At 48.7% G+C, this 20,790-nt stretch overlaps 1 protein-coding gene across 5 annotated transcripts in view; it reads right to left on the bottom strand.

The window, feature by feature from the left end:
* The window catches only part of ADAM12 (ADAM metallopeptidase domain 12), a 322,879-nt gene that overhangs the window by 87,206 nt on the left and 214,883 nt on the right, over positions 1-20,790 (bottom strand). For all 5 annotated transcript variants that reach the window (XM_075000469.1, XM_075000470.1, XM_075000471.1 and 2 more), the window contains exon 6: positions 9,007-9,190. In XM_075000469.1, coding sequence (XP_074856570.1) covers positions 9,007-9,190 — 184 coding nt within the window. The remainder of the gene's footprint in view (positions 1-9,006; positions 9,191-20,790) is intronic.

The raw sequence follows: 20,790 nt of genomic DNA, 5'->3' as shown, positions 1-20,790 counted from the left end.
CGAAGTTAAACTTTGAAGTAGGACACTACTCCATTCCTGGGAATAGAATAAGGACTTCGAAGTTGGGCTCAAAGTTAACTTTGAAGTAAGGGAAAATGTGTGTAGAGTCTCTGGTGGATACCTCGAAGTAGTGCCTAACTTCAAAGTTAGTTCCTAGTGTAGACGCACCTCCCTGTTCCATCAGAGGACAGGATGTTTATCTGGCACACATCCAATCATTAAGAAAGCTGGGAAATACAGGTGGGTGAATGGCATTTCTGTAACTTGTAACCTTGCACCTTTCGCTATGTAAAATGTACAGGTGCCCTCTGCAAGATGATGTATATAACAAGCAGTCCTGCAGCACCTTAAAGGTTTACACATTTATTAGGTCATGAGCTTTTGTGAGCAAAACCTGCTTCCTCAGTCTACTCCAGTCATCTGAAAATGTTTCAGTTCTGTATTTGGGAAAAAAAGAGATGATGTGGTCTCATCACATGGTGATAACACACTTTTCATTCTGTTAATATCTCTGGAGGATGTTAAGCAGAAGCCACTGAAGTCAGACATTTTAAAATCTACAAATCCAGGTAACTTCTCTTCAAGAGTTTTAAGGGAGTCTTCTGAACAACTTGCTGGATTGCTGGTGTTAATTTTTAATAAATCTTGGAAGATGGCATCCCCTCCACAGGATGGTTTACAGCAGCCTGCTTAGTCCCCATGCTTTGGAGGGGCTTTGCCGGGGCTGTTTCAAACTTCCTATGGATGGGACGGTCCCCCATGTTAGCCACAAATCCCAGACCAACCTGGAGGGCCTAACATGGGGCAGCAAAAGGGGCTGACCCCCCTATCCTCCAACTCTGCACTTACTGCAGTGGCAGAAGTCCTGGAAAGCGGAGCAACCAGCAGCTTGCTCTGTTCTGCCACCCACTCCCAGCTAGGTCACTCTGCTTTCTGCAGTGGCAGGAAGAAGGGCATTTTGGCCACAGCCTGCTCCCTCAAGCTCTGCATCACTCAAGGGAGTGAGGGGTGCCAGGCTTCTCCACTTCCTGCTCCCACAGTGAGGCAGAGTGACCCAGCCAAGAGACAGAAGCAGAGCAGAACAGGTTGTTGGGTTGTGCCAACTCCTGCCACTCTGATGAGTGCTGCTGCCCTGTGGCAGGACCCCAGTAACCCACCCCACTGTATGTCAGAGCCTAGGACCGCAGGGGTTGCCCGGGCCCTGTGCCTAGGAAGAGGTTGTTGTGGGCCCCTTAGGGATGGCCCAGTATGAATTTATGAATACTGTTTTATAATATTCAAATATGTTTGCATCTGGAGTGATACCCACCAGGTAGCTTACAGCCAGTTAAGCCATTTGACTATGAATGAACCATTCAAGTTGCTGGCCCATTAAGGAACACAAGCCAAAGAAGAAGCTTATGGGTCTTTCTGTGGATGTTTTAGCCAAAATATGGAAAGTGACTGCTTCTTTGCTCATTCAAGCATGCAAGGGTGTGTGACCAGCTCATGTAACACTGGACTCCATTCTGCGCCTGTAGTTTTCCACAAACAGTACTGGGGGTTTGCTTGGGACAATAAGTTTCCTTCTACATGGGAGAAACTATATAAAATCCTGAAAGTATCTCCATTTTCCATCTTTCCTGCTCTGATCTCTGGACCATAGACTTCTATAATGGGACCATTCTGGTCAAAGGACTGAAGGCCTTCCAAGCTTAGGGATGTTCCCATAGACACTGTAAATCAACAGTTTATTCCATCACTGCTTTGAACCTGATACAAGAACTTAGCAATTGTATGTATTTGATTTCCTTCGATAATTTTAACTCTCACCTATTTTTTTCTCTTATATATAAGCCATTAGATATTCAGTAGTAAAAGATTGGCAACAGCACAATTATTGGGTAATATCTGGATAATATACTGATCTGTGTATGTGTCTGGTTCTTTGGGACCACAGGAACCCTTTAGTTGATTAAATTGGTTTTAAATAAACACTCATCACTAAATCAAGAGACTGGGTGCTGAAACAAGGACTGTGATGCTTAAGTAGTAACAGAGAGAGAGCCATGCTAGTCTAAACACTATCAAAACAAAAAGCAGTCAAGTAGCACTTTAAAACTAGCAAAATAGTTTAGTCTTTAAAGTGCTACTTGACTTCTTTTTGTTGTGATGCTTAAGGAAACTGCATTTCTGATTTCTTGTTAGCCAATGTAGTGAGACAGACATTTACTTTTCATACTTGTTTGACAACTAGGGTTCCATGGGATCCAGCTGAGGTCACTCAATTAAGAGTACACTGCAAGAAATGGAATGGCCAATCCCCAAAGCTGGTGGTTATTCCAATGTTAGTATTTACTAAGCCAGCACAAAACAGCATCTATATTACCTTGGTGGTTAATCAGAAATCCCATACAACATGGTTCCCTGAAGTATCCAGCCTCAGGCTTCCAACTCAGACCCCAGTCAAATAAAATAATACCAGTTCCAAATGAATCTTCCAGGTCAATAAATATTTCCATCTTTATCCTAAATACATGTTTACAGACAATTCTTATTAACTAAACTAAAATGTATTTATAAAGAAAAGACCGTTGGTTCAAATATCCAATACAGACATATGTACATACAGACATGAGTTCAATTCTTGAGGTTCAGACACATAAAGAGATGGTGATCCTGTAATTGCAAAAAGCTCTTTTAGAATTTAGTCCCTGGTTATAGTTCAAAGTCCATATCCTGGGCGATTCCAGCCAATGACTGGGATCTGAGATCCTAAGTGGATCTGAGACCCTAACTCAATGTCCATTAAAAAAGGGCACCAGGATATCCTGTCATCTCATTTGTTATGGCTTGCAGCTTTTCCCATGAGCATCCAAGCAGAGATAAGACAAAAAAGGATCTGTCCAAAGGGACTTTTTACCTTTGCAGCAGCCTCTTGGCCTGGGAGGAAAATATAGGTTTTTTTTGTGTAAGTTATTCCCCAAACATCTTGGCAGTTAGAAGGTTATGTACCCATTAAGACATCTATCACAAATTTCAAAGAGACATCTTGACAGTGACATTATCTTACCTAAGATTCAGCTAAATATTAATATTCCCTTTTGTTCTCTGAATCAGTAGTTACAGTGATAGACAGGAACTGTTTACATGATTAGCATCTACAGGATATAAGTAAAGACACATAACTGGTATTTCCTCTGATTTTTAACAGGATATGTTCAAGAGAGGTAGCCACATTAGTCTGTTTCAACAAAAACAAAAAACAACAAGGAGTCCAGTGGCATGTTAAAGACTAACAATTTCATTATGGTAGAAACTTTCATGAGTTGCAGCTCACCCTTCAAAGTTCTAGCCTAACTAGCACTGAATGGCCTTAACTACCATTTACCTACTTTTCTCACAAAGGTAGACTTATGGTATTTCGGCATGGGATAGTTCAGCCCTTTCTGGCTATGTATCCTACTAGGCACAAGATTTGTTGCAACTATAATAGAGTGATATCAACAATGTTTTTATGGCCAGATTATAATCAGATAAGGCCACAACTCATACATTTTATGGAAGAATAACCAATTTGGGTTGAGTCTGTCCCATTTCTCAACAGTTAGTCCTCAATCTGACATTCCTACTTGTGACCCACTGACTCTGGAAAAGATCTGCAGATCATGACTGTTAATTTGTTGAACATGAGCTCTCAGTGTGCTGCTGTGGTTTAAAAAAAAACCCAAAAAACTAATGAAATCCTGGGATGCATAAACAGAGGAATCTTGAGTAGGAGGAGAGAGGTTATTTTACATCTGAATTTGGCACCAGTGCAAGCACTGCTTGGATATCATGTACATTCCTTGTTTTCAAAATTCAAGAAGGAAGTAGATAACTGGAGAAGGTTCAGAGAAGAATCATGACAAAGACTAAAGGATTAGAAAACATGCTTTATAGTGAAAGTCACAAGGAGTTCATGCTACATTAACAGAGTCAACTGTCTGATGTGATTGCAATCTGTGAGTACCTACATGGCAAACAAATATTTAGTAATGTCTCTTTACTCTAGTAGGGAAAGGTATACATGATCTTATGCCGAGAAGTTGAAGCTAGATAAATTCTGACCAGAAATAAAACAGGATGAGTGGAGATGAAAGACTTTTGAGGCAATACTGGCAAGGGAAGTATAATTAGGTCTAGGCAGACTTGGGGAGAAGGAAGATAAAGGAAAAGAAGAAAGGTATTCAAAAATGGATAAGGATTGAGAAACAAAACACAGAGATACAAACTTCAGCCTGGAGGCTTGCAAATGCCTATGGGCTTAATTTTAACAATTTGAGTAATTTGTATTGCCGTCAATAAGACTACTTGGGCAAACAAAATTAAGCATCTGGGTCTGTGTTTGCAGACTCCTGCCCATGATGCTCTAGGAGTGAAAGGCAAATGTTTATTCTCATACCCAGCTTGCCATGTACAATAGTATGTTGTGCTACTTATGATCTGAAGATGTGGCTTTAAAAGCAGCAAAAGAATTGACTAAGGGTGATCAGCAAAAACTCAGTTTGTGAAATCCAAATCCTGTGCTACATCCTTAGCTGGCCTAAATCTAGATCGCTTTATTGACATCCATAGAGCTACATCTATTTACATCAGCTGAGCATATGCTCTACAGTCTAATCCCTGCCACTTGAAGAAGATATTAAAGAAAAAATGTATCAGAGAGGTAGCCATGTTAGTCTGTACCTAAGGTGACATAAGACTTCTTGATGTTCTCAAAGAAAAAATGAGCACTCAACCCTACTTCTGGTACTAATGCCATAACTATGGGGGTTACTCAGTTGTTGTACATGGTAAATAACTGTGCTACCCTAACTCTTAATTGTACTGTCCAACACAAAATGACTTGAATTTTCCAAACAGAACTGCATTTTTAGGGACAGATTCTAAGTCAGTTTCTAAGAAGCTATATGAGTATAGGAGGCGGCATCCAGAACTTCAAAATACATTTTATAAGAACTTTTTTTTTTAAAGTGAGCTGATTCATCAGTTTTGGTGTGCCGCAAAGAGACTTAGAGGCACTTATTACTTGCAACTGCAACCTTTCATAATCCTATAACTCTAAGGTATTGCATTTTTTAGGGCTGTCAATTAACTCACTTCAATGCCTGTGATTAACACAGGGCAGACTTAATGTGTTAAATATTAATGCATGTTAACGTGCCTTAATTGACAACTTCGCTTTTCACTCTTCTCACCATCTGACCCAAGGAGTCAGAGCAGAGCACTTCACAAAACAAAGAAAGCAGTCACTCACTCAGGCTGTTTCTACACATGCCACTTTTGCTAATAAATGGCCCAAAATATGCTAATGAGGTGCTTATGTAAATTCCCAGTGCCTCATTAGCATAAGGTCACATGATTTGGAGTCCAGAAGATGCTCTTCTGGACTCCAAAATGATGTGTAGAAGCGTGGCCCCCAGGGGGTCTTCTGGAAGGAAGTCCTCCTTCCGGAGGCCCCTTCCTCCCAAAAATTTTCAGGAAAAAGGGGCCTTCCAGAAGACCCCCCGGGGGCCATGCTTCTACATGCCATTTTGGAGTCCAGAAGAGCATCTTCTGGACTCCAAATCATGTGACCTTATGCTAATGAGGCACTGGGAATTTACATAAGCACTCCATTAGCATATTTAGGGCCGTTTATTAGCATGCCACTTTCGGAGAAAGAGGCATGTGTAGAAACAGCCTCCGTGATTAAACTGGCAATCACTGTGCAGAGCCCTGGAACTGTGTTTGCCACCCACAGGCTGTGTCTACACTACAAAAATAACTTTGAAGTTGCTTACTTCGAAGTACAACTTTGAATTAACAGACTTCGAAGTTGAGCGTCTACACACACCCTACTTCAAAGTTAAACTTCAAAGTAGAGCACTACTCCATTCCTGGGAATGGAGTAAGGACTTTGAAGTTGGACTTCAAAGTAAAGGAAAACGTACGTAGACTCTCTGCAGGCTACTTCAAAGTAGCGCCTAACTTCGAAGTTAACTTTGAAGTTAGTTCCTAGTGTTGACACACCCACAGTGTCTAAAATGTGCCCTCAGTGGTCCCTGGTGGTGGCAGCTCAAAGGGCAGAAAATCCTGCTGTGGGTGTGCCTGTGTCTGGGAACAGGAGCCTGAGGAACCTGTCTGCAACATAGCATGAGTGGCAGCCCAGATAACCCACCCAAGGGGCCCTGAGAGAGCAGCATCATTGGGCTAAGGTGAAAAGTTTGGGGAGTCATATGATTAAGCAACTTGATTTACCTTCCTGTTAAAATTTTTATGCACAAATACTGGGCCAGGGTGAAACACTACATTACTAAAATAAACATATGGCTACATGTTTCAGAGTTGGTTTCTCAGCCACTGTAGTTTTTAACAGATATCCAAGATTTATTCTGAGCTATTTTTCAGGAAACTGCAGATTTGTGAGATGCCTTGGTTTTCCCCAAAGCTAATATTAAGATCATAGATGTAAACACATGAAGAATGCTTCTGCATGAGTATCAGTTTAAACCATCTCAAAGTAAAACTTCTTGGAATGGGGGAGACAGAGAAACTGAACCATTGGCAGAAGGGGCCTAATCATATGAGCCTGTGGTGCCTTAGATTCTATTGATTCTATTCCTGAAACCAGGCCAGAGACTGCATGCATTCTTCAGATACAATATTTATTAACAAAAAATACTTAACGTTCACTTCTTTCATCTTGCCTTCTGCTAATGATATTGTGGTGCAATCTACATCCTGACTTACCCATACTTACAGCATTAGAAAAAAGAGCCAGCAACATATCTAGAGCAAGTTTACATGCATTTGGAGGAAAGAAATTTGGAAAAGTACTGCTTAATGTTCCTCCATGACAAATAAAATTGTTCCAGTACATAAATAACATCCCCAGATACCAGTTAAGCTGTTTTTCTTAAAGCTGAATTTAATGTAAAGGCTAAATGGACTAGATAGGCTGTGTGGCTATATATAATAATATTTCCTGTTTAATAAAAACTATGTGCAGCTTTATGCTACTGTGTTACTGTTGAACATTTCAAACATTCCCTTCTACAATCTTAATCCAAGAGGCACAATAATTCATGGAAGCATTTTTTCTACCTGCCATTCTATACAATTTTCATTAGCTAGATGTATTGCATGGCAGGTGCATTTCCTCTGACATAAAAACAATTACACACAATATATTCCTAAAACAAAATGCTAAGAATGTATTCTGTGTGCACAAGATACTTTCCTGCTACAATTTAAAGGGTTGTTTAAGTTTCAACATGTATTATTAGGAAAGTAACATGACTGTAATGTTCTCCTTTCCTTCCTGGCTGGGCAAAAAAAGCTATTCTAGACATTGTCAGTTCCTCTCTTTAAGATGAAATTGCAAGTGGCACCAACATCAAGATATATAACCTGAACCTGTAATCTGCCTACAATTCTGTACCACCTCACTAATGAAAACAGAGAGGAATTAAAATACAAACAAGAAAAGTGATTAAAGGCCTTGATTTAGCAAAGCACTTAAACACACATTTAACTTCAAACATATGCCTATGTTCCACTGTCTGTAAGAGAATTTACCAAGTGGTTAAATGCTTTGATGAATGGAAGCTTAGGAAACTGATGAGATGAGCTCCGACAAAATGTAAAAGAGCTAACAAGTACCGATGGTCAAGGCAATACAACTCAGAATGTGAGTGGCCCCTGCACAGGGCTGGAAAGATGAGCAAGAAGCTCACAAAACCTTGTACAGAGCTGTCTACACTAGAGGGTTTTGTCAACAAAATGCCTCCCACGGACTGTCCACGTTCCCAAGGCGTTCTGTTGACAGTAAACTGGCAGCGCACAGCACTTCTGCTGACATCGTTCTGCCGCTGCCCCCATGAGGCAGAAGGCCTCTGTCGACAGAAAGCCTGTTTGGATGTTCCAGGGACCCCTCTGTCGACAGACAGGGCTTCCAGGACACCAGGCAGCCCTGTCTGCTGTACTTCTGGCTGGCTGTTCTGTCGAGAGTGGCTGGGGAGTTCAGTGGCTCTCTGTTGACAGAGAAAGAATTGCTCTTTCAATTCACTTTGCAGTCTGGCTGCAATTTCTCGACAGAAGTTTGGTGGAGTAACTTCTGTTGACAGATCGCTCTAGTGTAGATATAGCCAGACTGTGCAGGGATCTGCCACAATCTGTCACATAAGGCCTCCTTATTCCTACCCTTCCCCAGGGACCATGTTGTAAAAGGAAGGATTGTAACTGTATCTCTTCTCACTACCTCAGTAAATGGAGCAGGGCTGGTACACCACATGGAACAAATCGTGCTCCTCCTCTGCACAAACAGCAAGCAGCAAGACAGACTGAACCCTTGGCAAGGCACAATTTTCCCAATGCTCCTTGTTGGAAAAAGCCACATTTTGACTTAACTACAGGAAGAGAAATGATAGCTTCCTAAATCAGTGGTTTTCACCCTGGAGTCCGCACATCCATGGGCATCTGCAGAAGATTTAACTGCTAGGGGTCTGAAAATAAAAAAAGTTTGAAAGCCACTGTCCAAAACCATATGCCCAGTAAGCGGGTAATTCAGGTAGATCCACAGAGGTACAATACTGTAAGTGGTACGGTGAAGTTTAGAAACGGGAAAATCTCTCTAAGTGAGATCTTTTAAAACTGGAATCTCAATCCCAAGAGAAATGCCAGAAGCTTCATTTGCTGGACTGTTTAGAAGCAAGATGGGCTAACCAACTGATATTTTTTACTTCCCAGTCATAGCAAAGAAGAGAATTTAAAAGCAGAGTCATTTCCAACCATCTATTTTACTTGATTTCATGATGGTTGCAACATCAAGGTAAAATCTTGGCCCCACTCAACAGAACCTCATTTTCAACATCTATGCACTATTTCAAATAACAGACATTTATTGCAGCAATTAATTTCAATCTTGATATTTCACCAATTCCTGGAAATTAGCATAAGGAGATTATCAACAATCCAGAGATATAAAACTGTCTTTCCACCTACCCTGCTGGTGAAAACTTGAGAAGGCTGTGGTGTGTCATTAACAGTGATGCTTGAGAGGTTGAATTGGTTGCCACAAGATCCAGAGGCTATTTTCAGGTTGTCTGCTCGGTAGATCTTGTGTTCACTTGTAGCATTTTCCAATGGCTCCAGAATGTAGATTTTATTTTCAAATAAAATAAGTCCCCTGTTTTATAAAGGATCAGAAAATGATGCATTGCTTTTAAGTGCTGATATGTTTGTTTTCAGCCAACATACAGGTTTTAGTAATCATGATGAAATATGAAAAAGTAAAATGCTGATTTCTAATGTTAAAACCTGCTAGGGTGTGAGACATTAGTGCTTTATGCATCATCTAGGAATACTGTACTTTACAAGAAGCAAAGGAAGAGAAAATATTCCTCTCTGAAATGTTGCCATACCCAGCAAAAATCACATTTGTGTTTGATGTGTTTTCCATTCTTCCAGTGATGTATTACCTCTGTTGAGAGGAGTTACAATGTATCTGCTTGGAAGGGCTCCTAGCAAATATTAATGAACAAGAATGTAGTGAAGTACTTTTATAAGGAAGCTACAGAATTCCTTATGATCAGCAATAGGTATTATGACTTTGAAAGTGAAGGCTGCTGCAAACATCAAATCTGCCAGTTCAAAGATACACAACAGTATCAAACTGAGTTATTGGATACTGTATGATACAGAATTGTAAGGGAGCCCAGATGCATTAACCACTGGCTCTCTGTTTAATACAGTTAACTCCAAGAATAATAATATGTACTGCAATAATACTTGCCACCAACGGATTTCAAAGACCTTTACAACCATTAATAAAGTAACCCTTGCTAAACACCTGAAAGCTACCGCATGTAATGGAGAAACAAGTACCAATAACTTGATAGAAGTTACATAAGAAGTCTGTGGAAGAGCTTGGAACAGAACCCACCTTTCCTGGTGTCCAGTCCTCTGTTCTGGTCAGAAAACCACTCTCCCTATACACTTCTTACAGCTCATATAAAAAGGGTTATCACTTTGAAGGCTACCCTGCCACATTCATTGTCAGTGTGGCAAAGATGCCATAAACCCAATGTACCTCTGCAGGTGAAGATTCCCTCTACCTAAGAGAACCTCCCTCATGTCAGAATAAGGCTATGGTAGTGCTCTTCCACCAACTCCCCATGAGCAAAAGGAACATGACCAGAGCGTACTGCTGTCCCAGCAATCCCTACTGCCTGCAACAGCCCCTCGGAGGCTAATGGTGGCTGCATGAAATACGATGCTATCGTTTGAGCTGATAATTAGAGCTCCCCATTTAAGTGTGTACCACAGAACCAAAACCTCGCTCTAATTGTTATCATGCACCAGACTGGCATGGAAGTGGCCATAATCGAGATTTAGAAGCCAGGACTCCAGCTCCACTATGGAAATTAAAGCAGGAGGAGTGAGTATGACATTTAAGCTATGTCTACATGTGTATGCTACATCGAAATAGCTTATTTCGATGTAGCGACATCGAAATAAGCTATTTCGATGAATAGCGTCTACACGTCCTCCAGGGCTGGTGCCGTCGATGTTCAATGTCGACGTTGGGCAGCACCACATCGAAGTAGGCGCTACAGGGGAGCGTCTGTCTACGCGCCAAAGTGGCCCACATCGAAATAAGGGTGCCAGGAACAGCTGCAGACAGGGTCACAGGGCGGACTAGCACTTCTGGGGCAACAGCTAGCTGCTCCCTTAAAGGGCCCCTCCCAGACACACTCAGCCTGCACAGCACGCGGTCTGCAGAGCCATAGGCACGCACACCCGTCGAAGCAGTATGGACCCCCCAGCAGCAGCAGCAGCAGCAGCAGCAGCAGCAGCAGCAGCAGCGAGAGGTCCACACAGCCGCCCCTGCAGGAGCAGCGCTTGCCCTGCTCAATGCTATGCAGGAGGCAGCTGACCACCTTTTATTCACAGAAGAGGAGCTGCCCCCAGGGTGGGAGGAAGCAACCCCAGACCTTGCTGCCCTCTGACACCCCCCGCCCCCCGCTGCACACGTCGCCGGCTGTGGAGCTACCCCACCAGCACTGACTGGTGGGAGCGGCTGGTGCTTGGCAAGTGGGACAATGACCACTGGCTCCAGAACTTTCACATGAGCTGGCAGACATTCCTGGAGCTCTGCCAGTGGCTCACCCCCGCACTGAGGCACCAGGACACTGCCATGCGGCGTGCCCTCAGCGTGGAGAAACGGGTCGGCATCGCTGTCTGGAAGCTGGCCACTCCAGACAGCTACCGATCCGTGGGGCAGCAGTTTGGCGTGGGCAAGGCCACCGTCGGGGCTGTCCTCATGGAGGTAAGAGGACCCGGGGGAGAGCAGCCCTGGCGTGGAGGGCAGCCCTGGGGTGGAGGGCCAGACACACCCTGCACACCACTCACTGGTGCTCTCCCATGTCCTTCCCCTGCAGGTCATCCGCGCCATCAATGCCCTGCTCTTCCACAGGCTCGTGCAGCTTGAGGACCCGGATGCCGCCATCGCGGGGTTTGCCAGCCTGGGCTTCCCAAATTGCTTTGGGGCTCTGGATGGGACCCATATCCCCAGCCGTGCCCTAGAGCACAGCGGAGGACACTTCCTGAACAGGAAGGGCTACTATTCTGTGGTCCTCCAGGCCTTGGTGGACACCCGGGGCCACTTCCTGGACATTTATGTTGGCTGGCCTGGCAGCACCCACGACGCCCAGGTGTTCAGGAATTCGGGCCTGTGCTGCCGGCTGGAGGCGGGGACCTGCATCCCCCAGCGGGAGATCCTTGTGGGGGACACCACCATGCCCCTCTGTGTCGTCACAGACACGGCGCACCCCCTCCGGCCCTGGCTCATGCACCCTTACACAGGCCATCTCTCAGCCAGCCAGGAGCGCTTCAACACGCGCTTGAACCATGCGTGCCAGGTGGTAGAGCGCACTTTTGGCCGCCTCAAAGGGCGCTGGAGGTGTCTCCTCACCCGCCTTGATGCAGGCCCCACCAACATCCCCCAGGTTTTGGACGCGTGCAGCGTACTCCACAACCTGGTCGAGAGCAAGGGGGAGGCATTCTTCCATGGCTGGGCTGTGGGGGCTGGCAGGGCTGACGTGCAGCCACCCGCTGCCCCCAGTCACCAGGTGGACCCCATGTGGGCCTATGTCGACCAGGCTGCGGGGTGAACGCTGGCAGGCCCCCCACTGCACCCGCCCATCCTCCACAACACTCCCTGCCCCCACGCCCACACCACAGAGCACCCAAGAGCACAAACCCCGCCCCCCTTTCTTGCAAATAAAAATGGAGCTGTTGTTTTTGAAACCAAAAACCGGTGATTTGTCTTATTATTCAAACAGCAAATATATATATATAGAGAGAGAGAGCAGAACAAAAGTGGGGAACTATTTACATGGGGGGGCAGGTACCATATAACAGAACAGGTGTAACACAAACTATATACAAATACATTATATGGGGGGATATGTACACAGGGGGAGGGGGGGCCACGTCCTGGGCCCCACACCCCTCTACTGTCCGGCACCCAGGGTTGGCGGGCGCAACCCTCGCCTCGGCCTGAACCCTGGCCGAGGCTGGCTGGGGGCCAGGCGAACCGGCAGGTATGGCCGGTGGGTGTCAGCAGGCCCCAGGTCCCCCTCGGCTGAAGGCTCCAGGGTGATGGACGGCGGTGGGACGGCAGTCGGAGCAGCGGGTGGAGCAGTGGGTGGAGCAGCGGGCAGGGCGAGCAGAGCGGTGGGCGGTGCGGCATGGGGGGCCAGGTATTCCGCTATGCGCTCGAATGTGCGCATAAAGGCTCCCCATGCCTCCTGGCGCCAGACCAGCGCCCGCTCTTGGAGCTCCAGCCACCACTCGTCCACCCGCAGGCGCCACTCCGACACCTCCAGCTGACACCAGAGAGTTGCGAGCAGCTGGGAGTCCGTGGCCGTCCTCGGGTGGTGGTGGCTCCGCCGTCAGCCCCGTCCTGGGGCTGGTTGTGCTCCGCCAAGGGGCTGGCCTGCTGGGATGGCCCCGGTGGGCTCTCCGGGACCACAGACACGTCGCCGGCGCTCTCCGGGCCCTCCGATGGTGCAGCCGCAGAACACAGGGGGGGAAGAAGAGTGGAGACAGCCGTTAGTGTGGCCCCTGAGCTGTGACCCTTGTCCCCCCACCCCTCTGCTGCTGGTTCCCCATCCCCATCTCCGGAAGATGCTGCTGCTGCTGATGGGTGTCCCACCGCCTCCCCCCCGGGGGACCCTAGGTTCCGCTCCCCCCATCCCCAGGGATAGGGCATGGCACTGTCCTGCTGGGGGGGCAGGGGCTGATGCACTCTTCTGAGGGACAAGCCACTGCTGTCCTTGGGGCCATGGTCATCTGGGCATGTGGAGGGCCCTGGTCATGTCTGTTGTCCCTGCCCCTCAACCCCGGGGGTGTGCACCGGGGGGGTACATACCTGACGGTCCGCTCCCACGGTCGGGGGACACCCTGTGGGCAGATGCCCTGCTGGAGCTCTGGGACGGCAGGATGATCCGCAGCCCCCCATCACTGGAGGAGGATTCCCCCTCCTCCTCCTCTGGCATCCCGGGGTGGGCTCCTGGGGGGGACCCTGGGGTGCGGGGCTTGCCTCTGGGGTGGACTCCACCTCTGGGGCCTGCTGGGGCTCATCGGCTGAGGTGTCAAGAGCGGCTGGCGAGGAGGAGGTGTACCGGGGGCCCAGGATGGACCTGAGCTCCCTATAAAAGGGGCAAGTGGCGAGGGTGGCCCCAGATCGGCTGGCTGCATCCCGGGCCCAGGCATAACCCTGCCGCAGCTCCTTCACCTTACTCCTGATGTGGTCAGGAGTGTGGACTGGGTGACCCCGTGCGGCCAGGCCCTCGGCCAGCTAAGCGAACGCATCCGCATTCCGCCTCTTGCTCCCCATTATCTGGAGCACCTCCTCCTCGCTCCAGAGCCCCAGCAGGTCCCGGATCTCGGCCTCCGTCCAGGAGGGGCCCCACTGCCTTTTGCCAGGCTGGCTGGATGCCTGGGAGCCCTGGCTCCCCTTGTGGGGGGGTGCCCTGGGGGCACTTGGGGGGCTGGTGGGTGGCCATCGCAGCAGGGGGGGCGTGGCTTGGGGCTGCAGAAGCGTGTGCAGGCTAGCCGCGTGGCAAGGCTGTTGCCTGCACGCGCTCTCAGCTTCCTGCACAGGAATGCAGGGGGCGGGGAGCTTTAAGAAGCTGCTGCACGCGGCGACCATAGAGCTCAGGGGCTGGAGAGAGCGTCTCTCAACCCCTCAGCTGATGGCCGCCATGGCGGACCCCACTCAGGACGTAGATCGGCTAAACGTGCCCTACTTCGATGTTCAACATCGAAGTAGGACGCTATTCCCATCTCCTGATGGGGATAGCGACTTCGACGTCTCGCCGCCTTACGTCGATTTCAACTTCGAAATAACGCTCGCCACATGTAGACGTGGTGGGCGCTATTTTGAAGTTGGTGTGGCTACTTCGAAGTAGCTGGCACATGTAGACACGGCTTTAGTGACTTTTCATATTGGATGACACTGCAAAGTGTTTTACAAACCAATGAGTTGCATCCTTAATCCAGTGACTACATAACAGTAAAAAAGCAAACAAAACAAAAAACTCTTGCATACTCTGAAACAGCGATTGTAAAGCTTTGGTTATTAGAACCTGCTTTTACTGAGTAAAGTAATACTGGGCAGGACACTGGCACCAGTTTCTTCCATTCTCAGGTCCCTTTCCTAATTAAGGGTTACAGAAAAGGAAAACTTGTCAGAAAATATCAAAAGGCAGCAGAGAGTCTGTTGAAGAGTTACAGCACATGATGGAGATCAGGTTTCACGGGGTTTACAGTGTAACAAAAGCAAATCAGCTGCCTTCATCTGTTTCTTCTTTGTAAACTGAGGATAACATTTACCTATCTAACCAGGTGTTGTGAAGCTTCATTAATTAGAACTTCAGCTGAAAAGCATGACAGGCATGCAAGGCATTATTAATTTTTATAATATCTGTAAAATGAAGAGTTTTAATTCCTGAACACTGGCAAAGTTTTAGCAGTGGAAATTACATTCTCCCAGCCTAAAATTCCTATGAAAGCTGAAACGGGCTACAACATTCTTCTTTATTGGTTCCCTAAGCTATCATATACTGTCCATGCATGCTGTAAAACAGCTGTTGTTTTTTCAGCCCTGAACTTACTGCACTTTAGAAGTGTACATTCCTAAAATATGTCTACACTACAGCAGTCTGTTGACAGAAGTTGCTGTTGGCAGACATTTCTCAACCAAACCTCTGTCAACAGAGCGCGTCCACACATAAAAACAACTTGCTCTGTTGACATGCTCTGTCAACGGAAAGTGGAAAGACTCCACAGCCACTTTCTCAATGAAATGGGCCCCAGCAACCCAGAAGACAGGGTTGCATGGACCACAAGCCTTTCCTGGAGCCCCAGGCTGGTCGCTCTGTTCCCAGTCCATACCAAGGTTTGCCTACCTCCTTGAGGGACTGCAAAGCTTGTGCAGGGCTCCCACACTTGCTGAGAGAGAGTTTTGTCTGTCCAGTGGGCCATGGTGCCAGAGCAGCCCCCCCGGGCTTGCGCTGGCCCCACACACAGGTGCTGCAGCTTCTGCTGCATTCCATCCCAGCCCTCCTCCTCCTCCTCCAGAGGGGTGAGCCCAACACCGCAGACGAGGAGTATGCCCTTGCTGCCTCAGGGCACTGCTGGCGCCTGCCTGCCTGAGGTGAGCAGCCTGGAGGTACACCATCAGTTCCGACTGGTGGGCCTGGCTTCTAATGGGCCAGTGGGATGAGCAGCAATGGCTACAGAATTTCAGAATGCGGAAAAACACCTTCCTAGAGCACTGTGCCTGGCTCGCTCCTGCCCTCCAGAGACAGGACACCCAGGCCCGCCATCCCCATGGAGAAGAGGATCACCATCACCCCATGGAAGCTTGCCACCCCAATAGCTACCGCTCCATGGGGAACCAGTTTGGCATGGGCAGGTCCATTGTTGGGGCCATCCTCATGCAAATAAGGCATTCCCAGGCTGCAGACCCTGGATGGAGGGAGGAGCAGGTGGCCACCCAAGAGGAACCCACAGCGAGTGGGGGAATAAGTACAAGAGGGGTGGGATGAAGTGGGGCCCATCTCCAGGGGCTGTCCTGTCCCACCCTCACATAGCTCTGCCACTGGGGTCAGTCTCCTTGGGGGGGTAGAAAATCTGGAGAGGGGGAACCCCCTGGGGCCCAGGGTCTAACTCCCCACTTCACATGTGTCCTGCAGGTTGTGAGGGCCATCATCTCACTCCTGCTGTGGCGGGTCATCCTTATGGCTGACATGGATGTACTTAAGGCCGGATTCGATGCCCTGCAATTCCTCAGCTGTTTCAGGGCCATCAACGGGACCCACGTCCCCACACCACAGTGTGGCATGGTTCATCAACTGAAAGGGGTACAACCCCATTGTGCTGCAGGCCCTGGTCAACCACTGGTGACAGTTCATCGATGTGTATGTTAGGTGGGCAGGCAGAGAACAGGATGCCTGTGTGTTCTGCAATCTGGCATGTTCCAGAGGATGGAGGTGGGCACCTTTGTCTCCTGCCAGGAACTGGCCATCAGCGACATGGACATGCCATTGTGCATGGTGGGGAATGCCACCTACCCCCACCTGCCCTGGCTGATGAGGCCCTACACTGGCCACTTGGGCTGCGTCTACACGTGCACGCTACTTCGAAGTAGCGGCAGTAACTTCGAAATAGCGCCCGTCACGTCTACACGTGTTGGGCGCTATTTCGAAGTTGAAATCGACGTTAGGCGGCGAGACGTCGAAGTCGCTAACCCCATGAGCGGATGGGAATAGCACCCTACTTCGACGTTCAACATCGAAGTAGGGACGTGTAGACGATCCGCGTCCCGCAACATCGAAATAGCGGGGTCCTCCATGGCGGCCATCAGCTGGGGGGTTGAGAGATACTCTCTCTCCAGCCCTTGCGGGGCTCTGTGGTCACCGTGGGCAGCAGCCCTTAGCCCAGGGCTTCTGGCTGCTGCTGCTGCAGCTGGGGGTCCGTGCTGCATATACAGGGTCTGCAACTAGTTGTTGGCTCTGTGTATCTTGCACTGTTTAATGAAAGTGTGTCTGGGAGGGGCCCTTTAAGGGAGCGACTTGCTGTTGAGTCCGCCCCGTGACCCTGTCTGCAGCTGTGCCTGGCTCCCTTATTTCGATGTGTGCTACTTTGCCGTGTAGACGTTCCCTCGCTGTGCCTATTTCGATGTTGGGCTGAGCAACGTCGAAGTTGAACATCGACGTTGCCGGCCCTGGAGGACGTGTAGACGTTATTCATCGAAATAGCCTATTTCGATGTCGCAACATCGAAATAAGCTATTTCGAAGTTGGGTGCACGTGTAGACGTAGCCTTGGACCCCTCCCAGGAGCTGTTCAATGCCCACCTCAACTGGTGCAGAACCAGGTGGAGTGTGCCTTTGGGTATATGAAAGCAAGGTTCAGGTGTCTCCTGACATGCCTGGATGTGGGGGAGAACAATGTCCCCTAAGTTGTGGGGCAATGCTATGTCCTCCATAACCTTGTAGCAGGGAAGGGGGAGGCCAAGGAACAACTGAACGCAGCCTCCATCCACCAAGCTGGCCCTGAGAGAGAAATTCTCCCAGGGACTCTAATTATTCCCCGACACCAGGGCACTGCCAGCAGGGCCTTGGTCCCATAGTCCTACCCCATCTCCCTCATGACATATCCTTTGGCCTCTCACCCCTTCCTGACCCCTCTCCAATGAAGAGGGATGCGGGGGTGCCTGGGACAACCAGTCCCATGCCTGCATCTGTCACTCCCAGTCCTGTGCCCACCATGCCTCATCATCACACAGCTGCTGTAAGAGGTCAGTGATCTGCCTGAGGCCCCCCAATCCTCCCTGGCCCAGTGACAGGCCCTCCAGGCAGGTGTCTGCCCCTGCTACAGTGGGGCACCAACACATCCCAGCATTAGTGGTAACTTCAGCACACCCATCTCTGCCTCCTGGCCCTCTGACAGTGCAGATGTAAGGGAGAAAATGAGAAGAGATAGTGAGTCCTTCCTGTCTCATGGTCCTTGAGGCCTTGCCCCCCTCCCCATGAGCAGCAGTCCCCATCTCTGGGCTTGGGGATGAGGATGTTGCAGGAGCACAGGTAGGCACTACTGCACAGGGGGGTGTTTCATGGTGCCCAAGGGACTGGGACAGTTCCTGTGCCTCCCCCACCAGATGGGCCATTGGTCAGGTAGGAGTGTCCTGCTTGGTGGAGTCCCTGCACGGGTGGCAGGTAGACTGGGAGCAACTTAGTCTTCCCTGGGGCTCCACTGTAGGCAGGTGGCTTGGGGCACTGTCCACAGGGGTGGATGCTGCCTGTTGCCTGCGGGAGTGCCTGAGAGCTGAGGGCCGCAGTCGCCGGTGGTGTATCTGGGGTCGGGCCATACCCTTGCAGCTGTCCTACTCTCAGCTGTGGAAGGGGCAGGTGGTCCTCCCTGCTCCATGGCACTGGAGCTCGTGCAGCCTTCTGTGGCCTCCCATTGGGCTGGCAGTAGGCCAGCACCTGTGCCCCTAGGCTGCGTGCTCGGACTGGGTGAGACACACTGCCATGCACACCATGTGCACGGGCTGGGCCTGCAGGGCGGGGTCCCATCCACGCCAGTCTGGCGAGGCTCATGGCATTCCCTGCCTGCACCCGCCCCCCCATATCCTGAGGTGTGTGGCACATGGAGTTCTCACTGGAGGGTCCCTCAAAAAGGTCCAGGAAGGCCCTGTAGGTGCCCTGGCTGGAGGAGGGGCCCAACTTCATGGTGATGACCAGGGTCCCATTGCTGGCCACAGAGGTGGTGTCACCCTCTGACTCTGTCTCTGCCTGGGTCCCAGACTGCTTCTCCTCTGCATGTGCCTCCTGCTCTGTGTGTATGGGGGTGGAGAAGGCTCCTCAGAGGTGTCCAGGGTTGCCGCTGGAGGTGACATGTCCTTGGCCCACAGGAGCTGGTGCAGCTCCTCGTAGTATAGGCAGCTTGTCCATCCTGCCCCCTACCTCTGTGCGGCATTCCAGGCCTGGGTATACCCTTGCTGCAGCTCCTTTATTTTGTCCCAAACCTATTCCATGGTCCAGGAAGGGTGGTCACAAGCCTCCAGGGTAGTGGCGACCTGGCTGTAGCCTGGGATGTTCTGCTGTTTGGCTGCTGGGTCCAACAGTATGGCCTCCTCAAACCAGCGGTCCAGCAGGTCCCTGATCCTGGGCTCTGCCTAGGAGGGGGCCTGCCTCCTTGACCACCAGGGTGGGGCCTGGGACCCCTCCCCTTGCTCCCTGGAGGGGCCAGGAGTGTTGTGGGGTGGCTGTGTCACCATCATGGCTTCCTTTGGCTGCAGGAAGTGGCTCAGGAAATGGCAGCAGACAGCACGGTGCCTCTGCTGATAGTAGGCTTCTGGCTATGGGATTTCCCGGCTCCCTATACCTTTAAGAATGGCCAGAGGCAGAGCTCATAGAACTGTGATTGAGGTGGACAGGGTGTCTCCCAGCTCCATCTGGCTGGCACCAGGGAGAACTGTCCTGTCAACAAAAGGCTTCCCCCCCGGAGCATCCACACTACTGTTTTGCTGATGGAATCTGTCAAGACAGGCGTTCTGCCATATGGGGAAGGCAGAAGTCTGTCAACAAAAGCACTGTGTTCTGTTGACAGTGTGTTGGCAGAACTCATTTTAGGTGTAGACGTTCTGGGGGTTTTGTCTGTTTGGGCTTGTGATAAAGGTGCAATACAAGTATAAGATTTTATACTTATTATTATGGCTGCATGGATTTCTGCATGCTTCCTGTGGAAGTGAGCGAAAAGTGTCCAGGAAGACTGATGAACAATTATTTGGGAAAAAGCAATGCAGCTGGAATTTTTAAAAAAATGAAGTAAATCAAAGTCCATGCCTCATAACCAATTAAGTAAAATGCTGGTGACAAGCTAGTAGTACAATTATAGGATAAAAGAACTGCGGCTAAGGTCAGTCTGGGCAAACAAGTTTCACTTCTGTTAACCCTTATAATCTTTAGTTTGAGGGTGAAGATTGGCTTTATCACCATATTAAGAAGTCTGTGTATTTTCATAATGATGTTTTTGTGAGGGATGTACTTCATAGCTACGAACAAAACCAGGATCCACTAACTTCTTCATTTGCCACTCCCTTGGTAGCCTTTGACAAGTCACTCGAGGAAAGTACTTACCCACCTCATGGTCCCATTTTGTGGATTGTTAAACCCTTATAAAATATTTTGAAAAATTGGCTCACTTAGATATAGGTGTCAGATTTATGCAGCAACCCATATAGCTGAGGCTGAGATGTCCTGTTTAGGAGCTTTTATAATTCAGTGATCACAATTTCCAACAGGAGCTTTATGCTTAGGGCATGTCAGCTAAAATGGAAAGTAAGCTTTTTCACTAGCTTAAAAAGAGAAGGACAAGGACAAATAAATCCAAAAGAAATGTAAGATGGGAAGGAACAGAGGAAAAGCAAGGTCTAAGAGAGGAGAGAAAATGGCATAATTTTAGTGTGTTTTTTCTGCCTTTTGAAAATTTAAACACCAAACCTTAATGACACACGGATATTAGATGCTTGCATTAAATATTAAATTACTTTCATTACTGTACCAAAATGGAATAGTGAGAACGTAGAGTAGGATGAAGTTTAAAACGCCTGAGACAAATTACCCAACCATTATGAGTCACTGGAAAACTTCCATACAGTGTAACTTAATAAGTAGTTCTCCATGATTGGCTAGTCTTTTAATTCATCTAA

This window comes from Carettochelys insculpta, chromosome 7 (assembly GCF_033958435.1).
Source record: "Carettochelys insculpta isolate YL-2023 chromosome 7, ASM3395843v1, whole genome shotgun sequence".
Taxonomy (NCBI): domain Eukaryota; kingdom Metazoa; phylum Chordata; order Testudines; family Carettochelyidae; genus Carettochelys; species Carettochelys insculpta.
The sequence above is the reverse complement of the archived record's forward strand: the minus strand, read 5'-3'. Positions and strand labels throughout refer to the sequence as shown.